The sequence below is a fragment of the Crocuta crocuta genome, unplaced genomic scaffold, assembly GCF_008692635.1.
Source record: "Crocuta crocuta isolate KB4526 unplaced genomic scaffold, BGI_CrCroc_1.0 scaffold119, whole genome shotgun sequence".
NCBI lineage: Eukaryota > Metazoa > Chordata > Mammalia > Carnivora > Hyaenidae > Crocuta > Crocuta crocuta.
Window position 1 is genome coordinate 3,147,247 of NW_027551562.1, and position 22,590 is coordinate 3,169,836.

Genomic DNA, 22,590 nt, shown 5'->3' on the forward strand with positions numbered 1-22,590 from the left:
GGATCAATTCATATCTTCTAACCTGCCTGGTGATCACCCCTTTGTCCAGGGGGGTAAGTGAGTGACACTATCTCAGTGCACTCAGGCGGCTGTAAGGAAATACCGCAGGTGGGGGGCGTATAAGCAACAGAAACTTTCGAATGAATGTTCGAGGCCGGGCTTGCGAATCTGTGTTTTAACAGGGTCCGTGGGCTCACTATTCTCAACCGCTGTGGCATTCGGAGCCACGTGGAGAAGTTAGGCTATTTGGGGACGGGACCACACACCCGCGTTTGTTAAAGCCTCTGGGTGGTTCCGGCAAGCGCGGGGTTTGGGAGCCGCCGAGGGAGGTGATTCTATTTGTAATGGCTGCATCCGAGCTGCCTGGGGAAGGAGGCAGGGTCTGGGGCCAGCTCCTGTGTGTTCCGGAAAATACAGGGAGAGGGTCCAAAACCCAGAGAAAGCGGGAGCTTGGGAAAAGCCTCAGGGTGTCCCAAAATCCCCGTCAACACCCTAGGGCTCCAGGAAGAGCCTCAGCCCCTAATAGGAAGTCCTAGAGAGAGAGGGACTGGAGAGAGGGACTGTGGCTTTGAGGGGGACTCAAAGGGAGACCGGAGGTTTCAAGCAAGGAGATTAGAGTCAGACCCTGCAGACTGGATCCTTATGCCAGTCGCTGCCCGAGCATCCGGGCAACTCCCTAGACTCCCTGAGCCTCAGTTTCCCCACTGGTTAAGCGGGTGGAATAGTTATTCCACAAAGGCTTGGTATGCAGAGGCGCTAACTGGATGCACACAGGGGCCCTCAGCACCGTATCCAGTGCATTTCACGCCGACAGTGACTGGTGTTAATTACCAGCGTCGCCTGTCCGGGGCCCCGGTATCAGCTGCGGGCGCTCCTGGAATGGAACTGTAAGTTCGTGGAATTAAGAGCCTGGAAAGGCAGCCCAGTGAGACCGAGCCCTGCGAGGACAAGGAATCTTCTGGACCCGCCGCCCCAGCCCCGTCCAGCACAGGGCCTGCCCCGCTGCTGGCATCCAGGAAAGATTCTTCAGGAAGGAAACCATGGGCTTCGTGTCCTCCTTCAAAGGTGCAGGTTGGTCACAAGGAGCTCTGAGGGGCCTCCCAGCTGGAATGCTCAGGGCCCTTCAGAACGAGTCTGGTCCTAAGCCCTTCCCCACCCCCAGCAGTTATCAGCGCTTGCTCTTTCCAGCCGCTCAACCCCAGGACGGGAGCTCAGGCTAAAGTCCCTGGGGGAGGCAGGACTTCGAAGGAGGGCGCTGGGCCTCTGGGACTCAGCTTCGGCAGTGCTGCGGACGCCGAAGGCCTCCACGTGGCACGAAATGCCATCCTGAAGGGACAGACACTTCCCGCGGGGACCCCCGCCGCCTCCAGGGGAGCTCCCAGCCTCTGGGTGTTTGCCTTGGTTAGGTCTGATGGGAGCATGTTTCCAACGACCACAGGGGCTCGGCCTTTCCTGCGGGGGTGGCCAAAGATGGCAGAAGGGCTGAGGGCTCAAGACCTTCGGGCAAGGCAGACCTCAGTTTCATTCTGGCTGTGCCCGTCCCCCCCCACCCCCGCCCCTGCCATGACTAGCTGAGTGGTCTTACACGGTCCTGAGCCTCGCCGAGCCTCTGTTTCCTCTGCTCTGGAGAAAATTAGTAGGCCTGCCTTGTGATCTGCAGGGGGAACTATATGAGATGAGGCGTGAAAACCTCTCCATATATAAAGAACACTCAGTAGATACTAGCTCTAATGTAAGGGCCTGTGCACGCACGCACGTGCCAGGGAAAGGGAGGACAGTGTCATGGGGGAATGTACATTGACTCTTCCATTCGTTCTATTGATAGATGCTAATTGACACCTACTGTGTGACAAGCTTTGGGAAGCCTAACACCCCTCTACAGCCCCCAGCCCAGAAGAATGTCTAGATGCTTCTTGATTACCTCCACGGGCAGTGTGCTCACTACCTTACAACTGATTCCTTCCATTAGAAAATTCTCCTCGTACTGTAGTGGGAAAAGCACGAACCCAACAGATTTGGGTTTTGAGTCTGAATTCTACCACGTCCTACGTGTTAACCATGGACAAGCCCCTTTGCTGATCTATAAAATGGAGATCGTGATGCCAACCATTGTGGGGAAGACAGAAGATAGGCCACAATAACAGACCTAGCCCACGACTGGCCCCTAGCGGTCACCAGAGCAGTGGTCTGCAGTGCAATGGACTGGGAAGGACAAGCTGGAAGCTACAGCCATGATCTCATTTGGTGCCTGCTCCCAGAACCTTGAGGGTGGGGGTATCTAGTCAGAAAAACACTGTTTTACAACAGAGAAAACCAAATCCCAGCAAGTGGACTCCCAGAGTCCCTCGGACAGTATGTTGCAAAGGCTGCACTTGACCCAGGGTGGTGTTTCTAAAACACAAAGCTGCCCCCATCTTTCTCCCGCTAACATCCTTCAACAAATTATTGCAGCGGACTCCAGCCAAAAGCCTGAGGCTTCCCACAGTCAGGTCGGTTTGGTTTCCCCACGGTACCCCTCACTGTCTGCCCAGCACCCGGCGCAGCACTCGGCACGAAGGGAGAGCGGACTAGAGGTGTGTTGAGCGACCCAATNAGTTCAAGGATTTCTGTTGAGTCTTCTTATAAATCGCACCCAGCTTGTAAAGCCAGCCTTTTCATACACGGAGCTGCCTAAGACGTGGATAAAATGGCACCTTCCCAAAGAAACTGTGGGGTCCTTGTGAGCTATGTTATTCTGTAGAGAAGGACACAGCCTGTGCAGCTGGATGTCGGGATAAAGCTCCCAGGGGCTCCTAGCACTGGCATTAATACTGTCCAGGGGGCGGGGTGGGGGTGGGGGGAGGCGCATGAATGTGTGACGCCGTCCTTATAGTGCCATCGATGGAGCGCAGTGAATTGCAATGGCCACGTTGAGGTCTGTTGGCCTCGTGGGTGGGAAGCTAGTGAGAAGAGGGGTTGTGCCTCACACATTCTTGCTTCCTTCAAGTCTTGCACAACGTGGCACACGCCAAGCGTTCACGAGGCATCTGTTCCCATAGCATGCATGGAAGGACAGATGCACATTTCCCCAACTAAACTGTCTACCCCGGGGGGTGCTACCCTCTGCTTCCTGTGTGTGCGCACGCGCACACACACACACACACACACACACACACACACACAGAATTCATCATCAGGAAGAGCATGCGGCCGCAACCCCTGTGGTGTCAGCGCTGCACAGGCAACAAGGTCTCAGAGGGTCTCACACCAAATGCGGGCGTTCCCAGGCCCACCCACCATGCACCCCAGGAACCTTCTCCCCTGGACTGAGGGCTAGGAGGTTTGCCACCAGCAGATGGCGCCAATGGCTAGGGCTGAGCTTAGCAGATGCCCAGAGCCTGTCCCTGGAAGCCCCAGGTCCCTTAACTGGCTTCGCTTAAGGAGCTGTGTGGCCTGGGGCTCCGGGCAGTTACTGAAATGGAGGCTTCTTTTCCTCCCTTCCTTCCTTCCTTCGTTCCCCTGGAGCCCCCATGACAGACGGGGACCATATGGAGAGGGGCACCTGCCAGGCTACAGCCCATCCCAGCTCAGCTCAAAGTGAGCCCTACGTTCCCCCCCAAGCCCTGTGCTGAGCCCTGGGGGGGTGGCGGAGGTGCCAACAAAGAAATGCCAGGGAGAAGTCATGCTTTTGAGTGCCTGCCGCGTGCCAGACCCTGCTGACCCTCCGCACACACGGGAGCCCCTCCCCCTCCCAATGCCTGGAAAGGGGGCATGGCTGTGGTCAACCACACACGGGGAGGTCAGGGCCCCGACAGCCTAGGAAGCCAGTCCAAGGCCACGCGGAAGGAACGCACTTCTGACGGTCTCAGGTCCCATGTTCTTTTTTTGACACTCAAAATTTAATCCGAGCTGAGAGGAGGGTTCCAGGACGGGAGTCCTAAACATCCAGTGACACCAAAGCGCCCGTGGTCAGCCGTTCCCCGGCCACCCCTTCCTCTGGGCAACTGTGTGTCGTGGGCCACGTTACAGGCACACGGACGGAAGCGAGGCCTTTACAGCTCACGTTCTAGTGGAGAAGGAGAACTGTTAACACACCTGAGGAAGGCATGGAGGGCTTCCTGGAGGACAGGGCTCTTTGACCCACTCTGCCGTGTGTGTGTGTGTGTGTGTGTGTGTGTGTGTGTGTGTGTGTGTCCTGCGGGCCTGGGGAACTGGTTAGAGACTGTCCACAGGTGCTCCTGAAGCTCTGAGCTTTCTAGTATCACAGACCAATGAGGGAAATTCTCTCACAGAGTCAGATAGAGGTGTGATATGTGTGTGCATCTGGTTGGTTTTACCGATTAAGGGGCTTGGGGTTTTATTGTGTCGCGTTGTGTTTATGAGGAAGAGCAAGCAGGGGCAGGGAAACTTATGTCCCTCCGGTAGAAAAGGAGAGGCCACGACTGAGCCCTGAAACTAAGCCCAGAGGTGACAAAAGCCTCAAATAAAGATCTGCTTGTTTGACTTTAAAGGGCCCTTCATTCGTTAAATCAATTTTTGCAGCACCTATGCTGCGCCAAAGCCATAGCCAAGAGCCCAACTAACCCAGCACCTACCTGGATCATCTCTCTGGGCCACCGGTCCACACAGCCAAGTGCTCAAGGTGGACTTCACTCCCCTCGGCAGATCAATTTCCTGCCCTGACTTTCCGAGAGCTCCCGGCGCTCCCCTGGGATGCCCAGTACTCCGCCTACAGCCCTGCGTTGTAATAAATCGCCTCTAATGTCTGTCTCTCCCCTGAGCTGTGGGTTCTCCAAAATCAGAGAAGTTTTCAGTTTGTCTTCAAATGCCTAAAGCTTGAAAGAGGCTGTGAGCTGTGCTGGGGTGGCGGGAGAGTGGGGTGCGCGGTACAACTTAAAGAACCCAGATGGCAAAGGTAAAGGGTGTAGAAGTAAGAGTTACAAGAATCGTGTGTCTCTCGGTCCTGACACAGATTGGGTCTCCCTGAACACGTCCGTCTGCCCCTTTGGGTCTCAGTTTCCTCCTCGGGAGAAGGGAGGAAGAATCTGTCCGAATCTGTCAGCGTGTGCTGTTCAGAGGATGAAATGCAGAGCTCTAGATTCTAGAGAGCAAGGCTCCCTGCGTTCGAGATAGAGGGGCTGGCCTGGGCCCCAAGCAGCTGCACATTGGCCCCTCACAGAAGCCCTGGCCCCACCCTTGCTGACCTTGGGGCTCCGGAGTCGTGGCTGAGAAGCCCTGGGCAGGATGCTCCCCAGCAGGGACCACACTGGCCTGGGGGTGGGAGAATGGCCAGAAGCTGGCTGCACCTTTCTCCCGGGGCCTCAGTTTCCTCCCGTGTAGAGAGGGAGAGTTCAGGGAGGGAGCCAGAGGGAGTGGGAAGGGGACTGGCTCCCAAAGATACGGGCGACTTGAAGCTCCTTTACTCAAAGACACCCCAGAGCCTTCTATCTACCTGTTTCTCGATGCAGGGACGGCTTTTGGGACCTGTTCCCGCCCCCCTTCCCAGCTTCCCTGTGTTGTGTCCGTCGTATTTTCAGGACGAAGACGAACCTGTGGGCTGGGGGATGGGAATGGGGCCCTGGGAAGCCCATGGGTAGGGGAGACTCCTCTCTGCAGGCCTGACGCTAGCAACACAGTACTAACTCCCCTCTGCAGGGACAGGGAGAGCCAGCCGCAGGGGGCTCTGATGGTGGACACCTGCCCCCATGGCACCCGCAGCCTTTCCTGGTGCTCAGAGAAAAAAAATAATGACCGACAGTAGTGGTAATAATAATAATAATAATAATAATAATAATAATAAGTCAGCTGACTAAACCTGGTGTCAACTATGAGTCACCTGACCCCGCAAGCGGCCCGGGACCCTCAGTGGAGTGAAGAGGGTCGCTCTTTGGGCCGCAGAGGAAAGGCAATGGGACACGGGCCACGCCTTGCAACCTGAGCAATCAGAAGCCATGCACTCCTCCAAGCCTCGGCTCCCCAGCCGCGAAATGAGACAGACTCAGTGCCCTCCCACGTGTGGGGTGCTCGAGAAGGGAAGGAAACTCACATGAGGCTTGGTGAGACTACAGTTCCGATGTTGAATCTGGACCCCACCTCCTCCAAGGAGGCTGAGGAAATCGGCTTAACTTCTCTGACCTCCTGGCTCCTTGGTCCTGTTTGCTTTACTAAAGGGAAAGATGTCTGGCTCTCAGAAACGCGGTAGAAAGAGACAATTTTATGTATCCTCTTTAACACCATGAAGATGAGAAGGTGCTTGCCCGCCCTTAGGGCTTTGAAACCCCTGCCTGACAGTCCTTTATCTCTGCTGTTCCCCCACAGGCCTTCTCTCCAGCCCCCACGGCCATGGCCTTCACCCCGCTGCCACTGGAGGATACATCTTCACGCCCCCAATTCTGCAAGTGGCCTTGCGAGTGCCCGCCGTCCCCACCCCGCTGCCCGCTGGGGGTCAGCCTCATCACCGACGGCTGCGAATGCTGTAAAATGTGTGCTCAGCAGCTCGGGGACAACTGCACAGAGGCAGCCGTCTGTGACCCCCACCGGGGCCTCTACTGCGATTACAGCGGGGACAGCCCGAGGTACGCAATAGGAGTGTGTGCACGTAAGTGAGACCCTCCCTACCTTCTGGCCAGCCCCCAGCACCCCCAGCCCTAGCCTTCACCCATAGCCCTTTCCCTTGGCCGGGCTCCTGCCTGCCTACTCCAGGCCATGGCCAGAGGTCAGAAGCTGGGCCCTTCCTGAGGAGGGAGGGATGCCTGCATTTCACTTGCCTCTAGAACCTGGCTTCCTGCTCTCTTTTCCATCTGGGAGGCACATCCATGGCTGGCTGGGGAAAAGGAAGCCACCAAGAAAGACCTAAGCATGGTTTCATTCTTTTAGTGGTAGACACTTTTTGAGATGCCTATGCCTCCCAGAGGTACCAAAACCCATCAGAGTTCCAGATATTTTAGTACTGTTTTAAATTTAAATAATATGGTTTTTAAAAAACTTTGAAAGAATTAAATCCAGCAGCCTGCAATCATCTCTTTCTACACACCCATGTTCCTTTCATTACTATTGTCACTTTTGACTCTTTTGCACTTTCTTCTGGTAGTTACCACTATATAATACGTGTCTTCTATGATAACTTAATTGGCTTAAAATATCAATTTTGAATAACCTCTCAAGGTTCCTATATGTTAGCTGATGACTTAACTCCTCAATACCACCTGACACATCCCATATCTTCCAGTATCATTTTCATAATTTTGGGATATACAATAATCAGTATTTATTACATTTTGACTAGTAAATAATTGTTGCTGAAGCATGAGCTATTGTACTCATTTGAATTTCCTTTCTCATGAAGCTTTTGGTTTTCCTGGGGGTTCTAATTGCCTTTGATTTTTCTTTAGTTTCAGTCTTTATAATATCCTCATGCGGGGTAGACAACTGTCTGTTGTTCTTTTGCTCTTCAAGTGCTCTGTCATGTCCTTTTTTGTTCTCAGGAACTTCCTTTCAAGGACTTTCTGATCTCATGCTTCTACCTGGAATGATAGTCACTTAGCTTGAATCATCTAAGCATTTATTCGAAATACATGACCCAGCATGATGAAAAGAGGTAACTAGGCATCATGATGCAGCAGTCTAACTTCTGAAAAATTATGCAAAGCCTCGTAAACCCAAGAACCTCTTTCTTCCCTTAGTGCTGAATTAAGACTTCTCCATAACTATGACCCCATACACACCCAATTACGTGTTCACACACAGTGTAGTCTCTCATCCTCAGCTAACCTGCTCTATCTCCTGAGGTGGGTTGTTGATGAGGGCTATGCACATAATTCCACACCGAATGATCCTACCTGTGCCTCACAGTTAATTATAAGCACTCTCTGCTCTTTCATCATTGGTTCATGCTTCAACTTTCATACCAAGACATACCAAGTAAGCATCCTTGACTCTCCTGTCCTTCTACTTTTTCCCCTTTTATTCAGACTCATTAATAGCCCCACAAAACAGTGTGTTCAAAGAGAACTTGCAGCACCACCTGCACAAAATCATCCGACGTGTTGGTTAAAAAGGTTATTCTTCAGCCCGACCCCAGACCTACTGAGTCAAATTCTCTAGAGGTGAAGGTGGGTATGGACACTTTTAACAAGTTTCCCGGGGGATTCTCATGCATACCCAACTCTGAGACTGCTTATAGAGAGAGACAGCTGTGTAGTCCTTCCCCACACCCAGGTGAAGAAAGCCGGCTGAGCCTTCCTCCACTAGGATCCCTTCCAGCTAGATGAGGCCATCTCCTCATTTCTTTCTCCTTTTTGAAGCTGCTCTTCAAGGTCACTAAAAAGGGGGCTCAGTTCATTGTAATCATTCTAATGTCTAAAGCTGCGCTGACATCTTGCTATGGTGCCAGGCACCACGCCTTATTCTCTCGTGGACCCAGAGATTATGCAGGCCCTGAAACTGCCTCTCCTGCCTGCCATTCCCCACCAGAGACCCAGAAAACCGCCTTCCCAATCCATCTACACCCCAATCTCTTCGTATCTCAGGTTCTGCTTTTGCTCACTATAGCCTCTTATCTCCTTGTCACCATGAGTCCCTGTGTATTCCCTTCCCTTTTTTTCTGGAAAGAAAACTGGTCCACAGATTCTAATAGGTATCACACTTGCCAAGGGGTCCCTGGTCACATCGGTTTGCAGACACCGGAATAAACAATGTTGAACAACTATACAGGACTTCCGAGAGGTTTTAACTGTTCATGTCCACTGTAAAATTCCAAAGTGGGAGATATCAGAGGAAGCCCGGTTTTTGAAACTTATGCGCACAGGGAATTGCTTTGTCCAGGTAGATGTTTACCACTCAACCATCCCACCACACACGCATGCACATTCCCAGATACACACATTGCACACATGCGTGTGTACACACATACATACACAACTCACGAGTGTTCCGCCAAACATCTTCCCAGAAAGGCTGCCGTGGTGTCTGAGTTCATGAGATGCCAAGGCAAGAAAGAGGAGAGGCCAAGATCTGATGGCCATGCAGAGGAAGGCACCTCAGGGTCAGAGGGAGAAAGAATTAAGGACCCCTTTAAACAGACAATTTTTTGGCAAGTGGTCAACTCAGCCTATAGATGGTCCCCAAGACAGGTGACATCTATCCTTGGAGATGTGCACGTAATGAGGCGAGACAAGATAGGTCACAATGAGCAGCCATAGCACTGGCGCACGTGACTCAGAGAGAGGAGGAATGATGGCAAATTAATGAATGTAGGCTTTGGCTACCAGCGGTCACAGCTCCCGGGTACCAGCCACCATGGCCAGGCAGAAAAGCAAGCCAGGTCTTGTCCATTCTGCTCAGTCTTCCAGAGAATCCAAAAATCCAGATTTGTATATACTTTGTAATGTTGGTGACGTGTTCCAAAAAAAAAAATTTTTAAACGCTCTGTGGGCCAACCTAAATACTTCTGTGGGCAAAGAGTGACCTCTGAATTATACTCTTTGACTATTTTGGTTGTACAAACATTACTCGGCCTTTAACTCAGCTGGGTCAGGCCTGAGAGCAGTGTGGCTTGCTGGAAGGATCGTGAAATTTACAGGCAGACAGACCTGGGTTTTGAATCTTAGCTCTGCCATTTGCTGGCTACGTGACCTTGGGCACATCACTTATGGAGCTTGATCAAACCAACTTCATGCAGTTGTTGAGAATAAACAAAGACCGCATTAAAACCTCAAATGTAACCGGCTATCGTGGGTCATTGTTTTCCTTGCTCTGTTTTATTTAAGTTTCCCTTGTAGAAATTATCTCAGCCTTATCCGTGGTCATCCTCAGAGAAGCCTTGCTCCAGGCTCAGCCTCCCCTGTGTGAAGAGCAAGGGCGTAGAAAGCTTCTGCATGGTCTCTGGGGCTGGACAATCTAAGTTCGAATCCCAGCACCAAAGCTAACTAGTATGGTGTCCCTAGGCAAGCTAGTGTCAGTTTCCTCAGCAAGGAAAATGTGAAAAATAAGGCCTACTTCTTTGGGTGACTGGGATGTCAAGAACTTGATGCATGGTCAGGGCACAATACAGATTAGGGCTCACCCCACCTCTCATCCATCCATCCGTCCGTCCATCCATCCATCCATCCATCCATCCATCCACTGACTCATCCCATAGCTATGAACAGGTGGGTGATATTTCAACAGTGGGGTTACAAGGCATGGCCCCTGTCCTTGCTGCCGCACAGCTGACACTCCATTAGGGTGCGGGTAACGGAAGTGAAGGTCTGGATGGTGGAGCAAGGGACCTGAGTCCCTGCTGGCCCTTCAGTAAGCACAGGCCATGGCTGTGCTTGCGAAGTCTGAGATTAGATAGGAGATGGTGAGCTTCACCACTAGTTTGAAAGTCAGTGAGGAGGGCGCATTAGAGTCGGCCGTAGGCCCAGCCTTTGTACCTTTCATACACCCCTACTCTCGCTCTCACAGGTGGTGGGCAGGCTGCCCAGGGCCACCAGCACCACCACCGGCCCCCACCGGCCCCAAACTCCCAAAGGACTGGGAACAGCTTTCAGAAGCAGTGGTTCCCAATCTTGACCGCAAACCGGATTCACCTGAGGAGCTCAAAACCGCCAAGCTCAAGGGCTCCTGGGGGGCTCAGTCGGTTAAGCATCTGACTCTCGATCTCAGCTCAGGTCTTGATCTCAGGGTCAAGAGTTCAAGCCCCGCCTTGGGCTCCGCAGTGGGCATGAAGCCTACTTAAAAAAATAAGTGAGTAAAAATCCTAAAGCCAAAAAAATAATAAAAGCACAGAGTCCCATAATCTGAGGCTCGGTGTGGGGGTCAGATTTTTTTGAAAGCTCCCCAGGTGGTGGTTCCGTGAAGCTGGTGGTGAGGGCCACTGTGCCAGGGGCTCCCAGCACTACTGCCTTGTCCATGCAAAGTCCCCCACATGGGGGCAGGGACCAGGCTTCTGCACACTCCTTCCCCTCCACCAGCAGCGCGCACGCACACACACGCACGCGAACGCACACCTTCCCAGGGCAAGGGCGCGGTCGGGAGTGACTCAGAACAAACGGATGAGTGATTCACCCAGCGCGCTTCCCCCGCTTCTTCTTGTTTTGGTTTGGTTTGTTTGTTTTTCCAATTTCCCCTCCTTTACTGGTGTCTGGTGGAAGGAAATGGGCTGCGGAGCTATCGCTCCCCTGGGTTCGAGGTGCAGCTCTACCATTTCGCCGGCTGGGTGACCTTGAGCTAATGAATCACTTGACCTCCCTGCCTGCCAAACAGGGAAAATAAAACTCTCCCCGCGAAGCCCCTGGGAGAACCGAATGAGATAACGTATCAGATGGTGTCTGGCACGAGATCAGATGGTCAGCGAGAGGTAGGGCCTTTCCTTTCTGGGCCTCCTCCCTGCACAGTCTCCTCCCAGGAAAAACAGCAGCCACGCCAACATTCCCACAGGCTGAGACTCTGTGTCTAGCTGTGCCGCCTGCGGCACGTGACTTCACGGAGACTCAGTTTTGCTGGACCTGAAAATGAAGGTGGTAGTGGGTGGTGTTTCCTTCTAGGATGAAATCAGCAAGGCAAGGAAGCCTGGCGCGAGCCGGTCAGGTGACCAAGGACAGAGACAGCCAGCACCCAGGAACCCTCACTCCGGGTAGATAGTGGGATTATTATTATTATGCCTGATCACCTGCAGGCAAACCTGGGAGATGTTCTAGAACCATTGTCAGACTGGGGGTGGGGGGCATTCTTGCCGCCTGGAGGCTCTCCGCCTGCACTTCCAGACACTGTCCTCCAGGTAGGACATGGTGTCTGGGGTAGAAGAGGGGGTGCAGCGCTGGCCAGGCCCAGCAGCCCCGGGNGAACTCTTGAGGCCACTCACCCCCAAACCAGCTTCTTGTCTCCCCTTCCAGGGCTCAGGTCATAGGAGTCATTCCTGACCCCTCTCCTCGCTCCTCACATCCATCCAGCAGCTTCTCCTTCCCAGCACATCCAGAAGCTGAGCCCTCCTCGGGGGTCCAAGCACAGCCACCCCACGCACCTGGATCACGGTGGAGGGGGCTCCTGACACCGCCCTTCTCCCTCTTCTTTCTGTTCACCCTTCAGCACCCCGCGTGCTCCTGGGCAGCATAAGTCCTAGAGTTGAGTCAACAGTTTCTTCTCGAACACATCCTGTGTGTCCAGGTGCCGGCTTTGCACCTTCCTCCGAGTCTGCAAGGAAGCCGTCTCTCCCCTCATCTCCTGCACCCCCCTCCCCACCTCACAGGCCTGCTCCCACCTGGCCCTTTACACCTGGCGCTCCCCCCTGCCTGGAAGGCGCCTCCCCCAATGCCTGCGCCCGCTACCTGCCTCCCCTCCTTCGCCTTTGCTGAAGCGGCCTCCCTTGGGTGAGCCTTGGCTGCCCTCTTTAGTGAGCAACCGCCCCCACCCCAGCCACCCCTCCCCTTCACTGTTCTCCCTGGGACTGGTGCCCGTCAACACTCTGTGTGATCTGTCTTTTCTGTGTCACCTCCCGCTGTAAAGTAAGCTCTGTGGGGGCACCGTTTGTTTGTTTTGTTCACTACTGAATCTCCAGTGTCTAGAACCTTCTATAAATATGCATCGAATGAGTGGAATGGTGTTTCCAAGTGTCCTGATTGGCTTTACACTTGGCCTTCTCAGAACCACGACCCTAGAGGTATTTGTCAGCACTAGGCTCTGTGCCACATGCTGGGGGTGGCCAGGGCGCGCATAGGTTCGGGCCCCCACCGTGCCCTAGCTTCCCACGGCCGCCAGGCTGGCTCCTGGGGGTGACTCAGTGGGTAGTGGCTGAGCTGCACCCCACAATCCCACACTGCCCCACCCTCGCCCACGGAGGGCGCCCCCCGGGGTCTGCGACAGGTCCAGAGGCGGGAGGTGGGCGGCTGGGGGCGCGAGGCCCCCTGGGCCTGACCCGAGCGTGTGTGTNGGTGGGGGAAGGGAGGGAGGGACCCCGACCCCCGTGATTGGCGCAGGCACGGAGTCTCAGTCCCAGAACACCGCCCCTCTAGCTGCGTGACCTCTGGGACCCTATTTCTCCATCTGTGCCACCTGTTTTATGGGGTCCTCCCAGCATAAAATGAGGAAGAGCTTTATCAAAGAACAAAGCCAGATACGTGGGATTCAATGTTATCCTACTTAAGAGATTAGGTGGGGGAGTGGCGGTGCAGGAACGTGTGTGTGCCCCAGGAGAAGTGTGAATACCTAGTGCAAGGGAGGGAGAGGGAGTAGGTGGCTTCCCCCTCACTATGGAGGCCAGGCGGACAGGTGAGGCTGCAGCCAGGTAAACCAGGCCAGAGGAAGACCTGGAAAAGGAGAGGGACAGGCCCATTTGTTTTAACACTACTTACTGCAGTAGCCCAGTGCCAGCCACTTACCAGGGACCAAACCGACGTTTGTTGTATGGATGGATGGGCCGATGGTTAGATGATGGATGCTTAATTGGATGGATGGATGGATGGATGGATGGACGGACGGACGGATGGATGGATGGGAGGGAAGGCAGATGGATGGATGGATGAATGGATGAATTGATGGATGGACAGACGGACAGACGGGCAGGCAGATGGATGGATGGGTGGGTGGATGGATGGATGGATGGATGGATGGATGGATGGATGGATGGACAGACAGATGGATGGACAGGCGGCAGATGGATGGATGGATGGTTGGTTGGATGGATGGATGGATGGATGGGCCAGTGAGGATCTTAGCTAGGGGAGTGGGGGTGGAGGTCGCAAGGAAGATAGATGTGAGAAGCACTGCGTGCGGAGTAAGACTGTAGCCATAGCATCAACCCACTGCATGCAGTGAAGGGGAGGGAGGTGTAGATAGTGACTCCCAGAGCTCATCATGGGCTGGGTGAAAAAATACGAAGAGCACATGGAGGGTGAAGGAGATCTGTGTTGTTTGGAACAGGCTGAGTTTGAGCTGGGGACCCCTGGCCTGGCATCACCCAGAGGAGCAGCCAGTGAGGCAGCATTGGAGGGGAAGGGGGGGCAGAGAGAGCTCTGGAAGCCATGCAGCTGGGGCTGCTGACGGCAAGTACGATGTCCCAGGGAGACTGTGCAGAGCAAGGTTTCTCAACCTTGGTACAGACAACATCTCGGACCGGAGAAGACTCCGCGGGGAGGGCTGCCCTGTGCATTGTGGGATGTTTAGCAGCACCCCAGCCTCTCCCTACTAGATGCTTGCAGCACCTGCCCCTCAGGCAGTAACAACCCAAAATACCTCCAGACATTGCTATCTGTACTCGGGGGACAAAATCGCCCACGTGGAGAACCATAGGGATGGCCCTGGGCCCTGGAAACACCACCATTTAAGGTGAGGGGGGAGGAAGCTGAGACGGGCAAATCCAAGAGGCAGGACAGAAAGAGGAGAAATAGGTTTTGCAGAAGCCACGTGACGAAGGTGTCTCAGAGAACAGACTGGAAAGCAGGAAAGGAGGGGGTGCGAGGAGACCAGCCTAGACAATAGAGACCTGCCCCCAGGCTGTGCACCCTCAGCGGGCGCCACCCTTCGGGGGTCCTGCCCCACCCCTCAGTTCAAGGGGAGCACAGCCTCTCCAGAGGGGCTTCGGGTGGTCCCCGGGGGCCGAGCCAGCCCCAGGAAGAAGCAATCTCGTGTTGATGGAGGAGGTGGCAGGGAATGCTCAGTTCCCAGCAGGCCCAAGGCAACAGCTCCCCCCCCACCCCACGGCCCCCAACTGTCAGAGCCACACGAGGGTCACAGGAGGAGGGGCTGTGGCTGGCTGCCCATTGTATGTGGCCCAGTGACCCCCTTCTGACCCAGCCCAAGCAGAGCCCCTGCCTGCCAGCGGGTGACCCAGAAACCAAAGCCCTTTTATCCTCCTAGGCAAACCCGTTCCTCCTCCTCCCTCCTCCGTGCTCCCAGCCCCAGCCCCTCCCAGCCCTCCTCCCTCTGCTGTTAGATGCCTCTTCTTGTTTTCCTCGGCCTCTCATAGCTCCCCCGTCTCACACATTCTTCCCGCCTTCCTGCATCCCTGCCCCCTGCACACCTGTTCACATGGAGGGGGCTGGGTACCCGGCCTGACCCTTCTCCTCCCTCCCTCCCTCTGATCCTATTAGATGTCCTTACTTTCCTCTTTCCCCCTCTCTGCCCCTCCCCCATTCTTTGATCACTATCCTCCTCCCCCCACATCGGCTCTCTCCCCCTCCTTCTTCTCTTCCCCTCCCCTTCTCCCCTGCCCTCCCATCTGTCTTCCCCCCCNGTCTTCCTGCCCATGTGCACGTGTATCAGAGAGGGACTGGCCTGATCTTCAGAGCTTCTCTCATGTGTCTTGTTCTGTCTTTCTGGGGGACCTTTCCTTTGTCTTTCTGGCTTTTTCCTTGCCCTCCCCTCTAGCTTAGCCCATTTTCCCATTCCCCAGGGAGTAACCGAGCACTCACCATGTTCTAGATGCTGGGATGCATACATTAATAGAACCATCCAAGACTCGCTGTTGAGTTGACAGTCAAGAAACCACGTAAGCTCATGTTTACTGCGAGTCCGCTAAGGGCCAGAGACAGCTCGTGGCTTTCCTATGTGTGACCCCATCTTTTCCGTCCGCAGCCCTGGGAGGGAGATGCTAGCATCAGCCCGTCTTGCAGGTGGGGAGCCTGAGCCACGGAGGTGGGGGCTGGCTTATCGAAAGTTGCCCAGCTACTAAGTGGCCATGCTCATAGTTGAACCCAGGCAATTTGGCTCTGAAGCCTGCGTGTCTCCTTAACCACTGTGCCCTCAGCATCACGCAGATTAGATATTAGGTTCTAGGGTATAGACACTCCCTCTGACCTTCTCCAAATAAACTTGACCACTGAAGGGGCAGGGAAAGCGCCTGGCAGGTGATATGCATGCAATAAACAGGCCCTTTCACGGGCAACCAGCCGTGGAAGGCAGCTATTTTGTTCCAACCAGGACACAGAGGCCCAAGGGTGAGCTATCTGGAGCCACACGGTGTGTAGGTGGCCACGCAGGATGTGGCCCACCTCTCTCTAAAGAAGAGAAGTAGAGGAGCTCAGAGCAGATCCTCCTCTCCCTGGGGAGGGGTTAGACGTTAACTTGCCCCTTGGGGAGTGGGGGAGACAGCCCACTTTTCTCCTCTTGGAGCGTCAGGGTCCCGGACCCTGTGGGCGCTGAGGGTGGGGAGGAGTGGCTGACGGCGGCTGGAAACTCAGAGCCTGGTCCCTATATCCACAGCGGCCACGGGTGAGGTGGAGCCGTGGCATCGGAACTGCATAGCCTACACTAGCCCGTGGAGTCCCTGCTCCACCAGCTGCGGCCTGGGGGTCTCCACTCGCATCTCCAACGTCAACAGCCAGTGCTGGCCAGAGCAGGAAAGCCGTCTGTGCGCCCTGCGGCCCTGCGATGCGGACATCCGTCCACACATCAAGGTGAGGAGTCCTCCTTCCGGGGTGCGGCAGGCATCTCACACTCACAGCCAGGCAAGCCCGGCTCAAGGCCTGGCCCCTGCCCTTCCTCGAGGGGGCCATTTGTGAAATGGGGAGAGTTAAGCCCACTTTGTAAGAGTTCCGTGGGATAACGTGTGTCCATGGGTGCCAGTGAATGGAAGCAATTGTGGTGACCGTATTCTTAGAATCGGGGTCACTCTGTAGAGAACTCAGAGGCCCTCGGCAGTGCTCTCCTGTGGAGATGCAGGGGGACCGTCACCGACTGCCACTCCCTTGTGCTGCTGTCCCAGCCCCCACCCACGCACACGGACGTGACAGCCGCACTGGCAGAAGGAGAGCTCAGGACAGCTCGAGGCAAATGTGCACCCACCGCTGACTGCACACGACTGTGGCCGGTCTCGGCATCTCTGAGCCCCGGGTCCCTCATCGGTAGCACTTGGAGTTGGTCAGACATCTCTTCTGGCTTTGAGAGGCTAAGATAATCAAAGAACCAAGGACAGAGTGGGCCGCAGTAGTTAGAAATGGGTCTGATTTGCCTAACTCAAGGCCTCCTCGCTTCTGTCTGGGGACTGGTCGAGGTTCTGGTGCCACATAAAAGGAAAAGAAAAAAAGGAAAGAACATCTGAGCCCTGACTCCGTTCTTGGAGCACTGATGGCCGCTTGGGGTTGCTGAGGAGAGAACTACCCAGGGGTCAGGACAACCCAGCTTCCCACGAGCCCTCACTCCGGTCCCCCCCGCCCCACACCAGTTATCTCTGTGCCAGCCAACTGGATCTTTCCACCTTCTCCTTCTCCTTCTCCCCTTCTCTCTTCCTGTCCCTCTCTGATCAGTTACCTCTGCCACTCTGGCCTCCGTATTCATGGTGCCTGGTGCACAGTAGGTACCCAGCAGCTGTGGCTTAACTGAGAGCATGAATGGAAGAGTCACGTGCAGTAGGAAAGATGGGAGCAAAGGCCCCACGCTGGGTGAACGCACCGTGCATTTGAGGTAGAGGTGGGTCTACCATAAGGCCAGCTCAGGTCCTTGCCGTTGGCCCTTGCATCCCGCCCAATTTTGGTTTTGTAATAATGAACCCAAGATGGCTTCTCGAACTGTATCAGCCTCAGGCCCTGCAGAGCCTGGACCCGCTCTACCCCCAGTTCTGCATGGTGCCGGTACACCAGAGAGCCATTCATTCAGTGAACTGAGTGAGTGCCTACTGTGTACCAGGCACTGAATTAGACCGTAGAGTCACAGAAAGGGCCCTGCTCTCAAGCGGCCCATTGCCCGGTGGGAGAGACAGAGCTAGCATTCTAGAATGTACTCTGGTCAGACAAGCTGCATGGGGACGATGTGTGTGAGAGTCTGTGGGGAGCGGAGGAGGAACAGGACAGAGGAAAGCGCGTCTCCCCGATAGTGGAGCCCCGTGATGCCTCTGGCACTCACCAGCTGGACACGTGGTGGACGAAAGAAGTTACACAAGCATCCTGCGTTGGTAAAACTGTGAGAGTCTTGGGCACTGGCAAGGCAGGAATGTAGGAAAGAAGACCTCATGGGTTGCGGGGAGGAGCCGTGTATGCAAGGCAGGGCCCTGTGAGGCCTTCAGCTACTTCTGCTTACTGTGTCTGGGTGTCGTTGTGTTTGGGGAGGTCCATCCTAGCTTGAAGCTGCCACAAACTTGAAGGGAAAGTGGAGTGTTCCCGCGTGGTGAGTGCAAAGGGAGAATTGAGGGCTTGGAGGGAGGAAGGTGGCTGTTCATCCTCTGAGCATCCCAGCTGGAACCTTTTTCCTTTTCTGCAGGAAGGGAAGAAGTGTTTGGCCGTGTACCAGCCCGAGGCACCCGTGAACTTCACCCTCGCCGGCTGCACCAGCACACGCTCCTACCGGCCGAAGTACTGTGGAGTGTGCACAGACAGCAGGTGCTGCATCCCCTACAAGTCCAAGACCATCGACGTCTCCTTCCAGTGTCCCGATGGGCCTGGCTTCTCCCGCCAGGTGCTGTGGATCAACGCTTGCTTCTGCAACCTGAGTTGTAGGAATCCCAACGATATCTTTGCTGACTTGGAGTCCTACCCTGACTTCCCAGAAATTGCCGATTAGATGGGCACAAAACATGGGGCTCGGGGTGTGGCCCAGTGTGTGCGAAGCAGCCAGCCCTCCGAGGCCCACAGCTGAGCCTTCTTTGTCCACCTCCCACTGACTTCTAACTATCCTGATCCAGACCGTTGGCCCCCTGTCCCGTTTCCAAACACCCGAATGACCCATTCCACTGCCGCTCGGGCCCAGACTCTGACTTCTGTCCTTGGCAGCTTTCTGAATACACTCCAGACAAAGTGCCTGCTTCCAGCTCTTCTGGACAAAACTCAATGGTGTCCAAGTGATTGGAAGTCCTGCCGGATCTTACCTGAGTTCCAAGGAACAGCACCAGCTAGGCATTTCCCCTCGCTCGTTCCCTTTCTAGACACCATACTGCAAGACTCTTTGGGTCCATTCAGAAGGGCAGACAGAATCTAGGACAATGGGGCCGTCTGTTACGTGGGCCCTGCCAAGTGGACTCTAATAGACAGTTCTGGTAATAGCACACCCAAGTGTCTCTGATTCCAAAGATCTGTATACCGAAGGTCACCAAATATTTGCCAAGTGAGGTGAATTGTTGTTTGGTTTTGATTTTTAATGGGAAATTGTGTTCATGAACCCAGGCTTTGTGGAGGTGAAGTCTGTCTTCATCCCTCCCTGTAAAGGTTCCAAATTGGCTCGTTTCGGTCAGAAATGCCATTTGATAACTTTCATTCTTATTCATGGGAAAAGTCTCCAGTCAATACTGTAGAGTCAGAACAGGGTCAGAAGAAGCGATGGACCCTCGCGTGAATCTGCTGCTGGCCGACAGGACACTGGGCGGCTGGGCAGCTCTTCTGTGCATCCAGACCCTCTCCCTACTTGGGTGCTCCTGGGAGTTGGTGGTGCCCTTAGGATGGCCTCTCGGACCCTGGAGAGTGGCATCCCAGGATGTCTCTCTCCCTTGGGAGACCTAGCTGAAGCCCAGGCCAGACCTGCCTGAAATAACTGAGACAGTTACAGTCTATGTGTGGCTCAAAACAAGAAGTGGATCCACTCTGCATCAGCCTGGAGCAGCAGAGTCACCTTCTGGGCCCAGGACACCTGTCCTTCTCTTGCAGTGACCCTTCTCACAGACTTCGGGTCTGCTGACCCAAGCCCCAGTCCTGGTGCGAGGACAGAGGTTGACCAGTTGTTCAGAGTCAGAAATCTATTTAACAGGGACCAAATGCCAAAATGGGTTGAGGCTCAAAAGGAACAGAAGGCTGTTATGAATGGAAATGAGACTGTTATTTATCTGATTAGCAGAATATAAATAATTACTGTTATAATTCTTTTATTTACTACCTTCTGTTTACCAGACATCGTTCCCAGTGCTTTATGTGCATTAGCTCATGGAGAAACGTGGCAATTGTGTTGGAAAGTGCCTCTTACTATTTCCATTCTTACAGATGTGGAATAGGAGCTTGGCAGGACCCTTGACCAGTCACCCGGCTCCACGTGGGGAAGTCGGGATTCAAATCCAAGCCCGACTGACTTCACAACCCGTGTCTTTGTCCTTACTTTTAGAGCTTCCAGATGTGTCGAGCGGAAAGACATGTTGGAAATAACTGACTTCCTACTCTTGTCTTCCACTCTTTTTACTGTCTCTCTAGCTCCTTTCCCAAGAGAGGAGTATCTGCCTTTCAGATATGTAGGTGCCTGCACATTCAAAAAATACGGGATGGACAAAATATCCTTGGATCTTCTGTTCGTCCTCCCCTTCTTCAGATCAGGAGTCAGCTCTGATCATGCGTTTAAGAGATGGTTTTGTCCACACAATGCTGTGGATGAGAGACATATGGCTTATTCCTGAGGGAATTCGGTGCTGGCGGCCTGGGATTCTGAAACAGGAAAAAAAGGACTGGAAATATGCCCTCTTGACCTTGACCTCCCACACGCCTGGTCCAGTATAAGGCGTACAGTGGTCCTCAATATCTATTTGAGGAATAAAGGAAACTATGTCTGTGTTCCTACTTTTACTCAGAGGCCCTCTTCTTCCAAAGGTACATGACAATCGAAGTTGTATCAGCCAAATCTTATTTTAAGTGCCACGGGGAAAGAGACACTTACTATTTCAACCGATGTATATTTTTGTTGAAAGAAGAATTTCGTGCAAAGAGCATTTACCCCAAGAATAAGCTCTTCTCTAAACCTGTGTGGATCTCTGCTGGATTTTCTCAGAGTGAAATCTACAAAGGTAGATTTGTAGGTCTACAAAGACCTCAGAGTGAGGTCTGTAAAGTACAAGGACTGGATGACAGCTAACCGCATTTGACATCCCAAGACCTAGGTTCTTCCTGAGTTTGCATCCCAGTTTGGAAAGATGAGCATAGCTTCCAAGATCGTAGGAAGCCTGGTTGGAGGAATCTGGGATTATCCTGGGGCCGAGTGGGCTGGGGTACCTCCAGACACTATTGGTTTTGAGAAACGGGCCTGTCCTCGGCAGGTGCCATGGGGAAAGTCTCAGCTCTGTGCTTTGAAGTCATGGGGAAGGAGATTTGGGACCAATATAAGGAAAATCTTTCTAGCAGTCAGAATCACTAGGCAGTGGTGTGTGACCTACTTCCCTAAAAGTTAGGAATATTAATCACAGTGGAAGTCCCTTTATCGAAAGCTTACGTGGTGCCACCCACTTTGCTAAGTTTTAAACGATCTTACTAATATTCACGACAGTTGGAAGGAACCTTCTCGTCCCTCTTTTTATACATGGAAAGGTTGAGATGCAAAGAGGCTGAGAAATCAAGAGGCCAAAACAAGTTGGAGCCCAAATTCCAGCTTATTCCATTCGGCCTTGCTCTTGGGGAGGCCTCTAGGAAGAGCATGAATGATCCCCAGCAGAGTATCTCATGGGCAAGACCATCCAGTAGACAACGTAGACGGGCCTTCCAGTCCTTTGTTGCTCAGTGCTCTGGGATAAGGGAGAGGCACAGTAAGGACTTGTTAGCCTTTGGTGAAGAAATTCACATTAGTGCTTCAAGTGAATTTCTCTGGCGTGCTTAGGTGGGAAGATAGAGGAAGCCTGTATTCTCAAACCACTACTTCTTGCTAAACCTTATTGCCAACACTTGGTGAGCACTCACTGAGTGCCAGGCCCGGGCTAGGTGCTTTACTGCTGTATTTTTCTGAATCCCCGTAGCAAACCTATGAGACATGGCACTACTATCATTTCCCGCTTTAGATTAAGGTGCTGGGGCTCACAGACATTAAGTTCTTTGCTCAGTGTCTTACCAGCTTGTGAACTGCAGGCCAGGACTGCCATCCAAGGTTAGTCTGACACGTGAGCCACCTGTCCTCACACAAAGATCAGGGAGCGTGCCCCCGAAACCAAAAGGTACCCAGAGATGCTTCACTGGCAACAGGGCAATGACTGCGATGTTAATTTCAAGGTGATTCAGAGAGAGAGTCAGGAAAGTAGATTTGAATGATACGGTTGTCTATAATCTCATTAACATTGTGCTGTGTGTACGTAGAGATAATGGGCAAGCAACGAGACCCCTGACTATTCTATTGAATTAGGTCACTGCTTTTTAAAGACTTACCTTGATGTAAAGCAACTTGCACAGCTTGGGACTCATGAATAGTCAGAATGGTCAACTATGGATCTCTGCACATATACATATGTGTGTGTGTATATACGTGTCTGTTTATATCTGTTTTCAAACTGTGACTTCATATTTAAGTATTCCTACCGCCATTTTCGCAAGTGGCTAAAAAATACAAAAGAAGAAACGTCTTGGAATCTCCCAATAGAGGAAAAAAATAGCACACGGGCGATCTGTCATGTTCTACAACATTCCTCATTTTTCTCATGATTTGTGTAGCGCGGAACGTGTTTGTTCAATGTGAAGGATTTTCGGTGCGCAAATTCCCCGTTTATGCTTTTCTCCTTAAAGCAATAAATCGTCAGCAAAATGACTTACCGGATCTTCTTGTACTTCAGTTATTATGCACCAGGATGGAGCACTGGGGACATTCCATGGATGTGCAGATGGTGGAAAATAGGTCCCAGATATTTTACGTACGGTAATGAAAATAGCTAGATGTTTAGAGACGGGCTTAGAGGTATGAATTCTGAAATTCACAAAAGACCAGTGCTACACGTATGTCCACACTGGAAGATAGCTCCTGGAAATTTAATATTTG

General features: G+C 53.2%; 1 protein-coding gene across 1 annotated transcript; it reads left to right on the forward strand.

The window, feature by feature from the left end:
- Positions 1-1,040: 1,040 nt before the first annotated feature.
- On the forward strand, positions 1,041-22,362 carry CCN4 (cellular communication network factor 4). The gene is made up of 5 exons (XM_077750015.1): positions 1,041-1,071; positions 1,166-1,401; positions 6,298-6,577; positions 16,159-16,352; positions 18,151-22,362. The coding sequence occupies exons 1-5, from the start codon at positions 1,041-1,043 to the stop codon at positions 18,448-18,450; spliced, it is 1,041 nt and encodes a 346-aa protein (XP_077606141.1). The 3' UTR covers positions 18,451-22,362.
- The last annotated feature ends 228 nt before the right edge of the window (positions 22,363-22,590 follow it).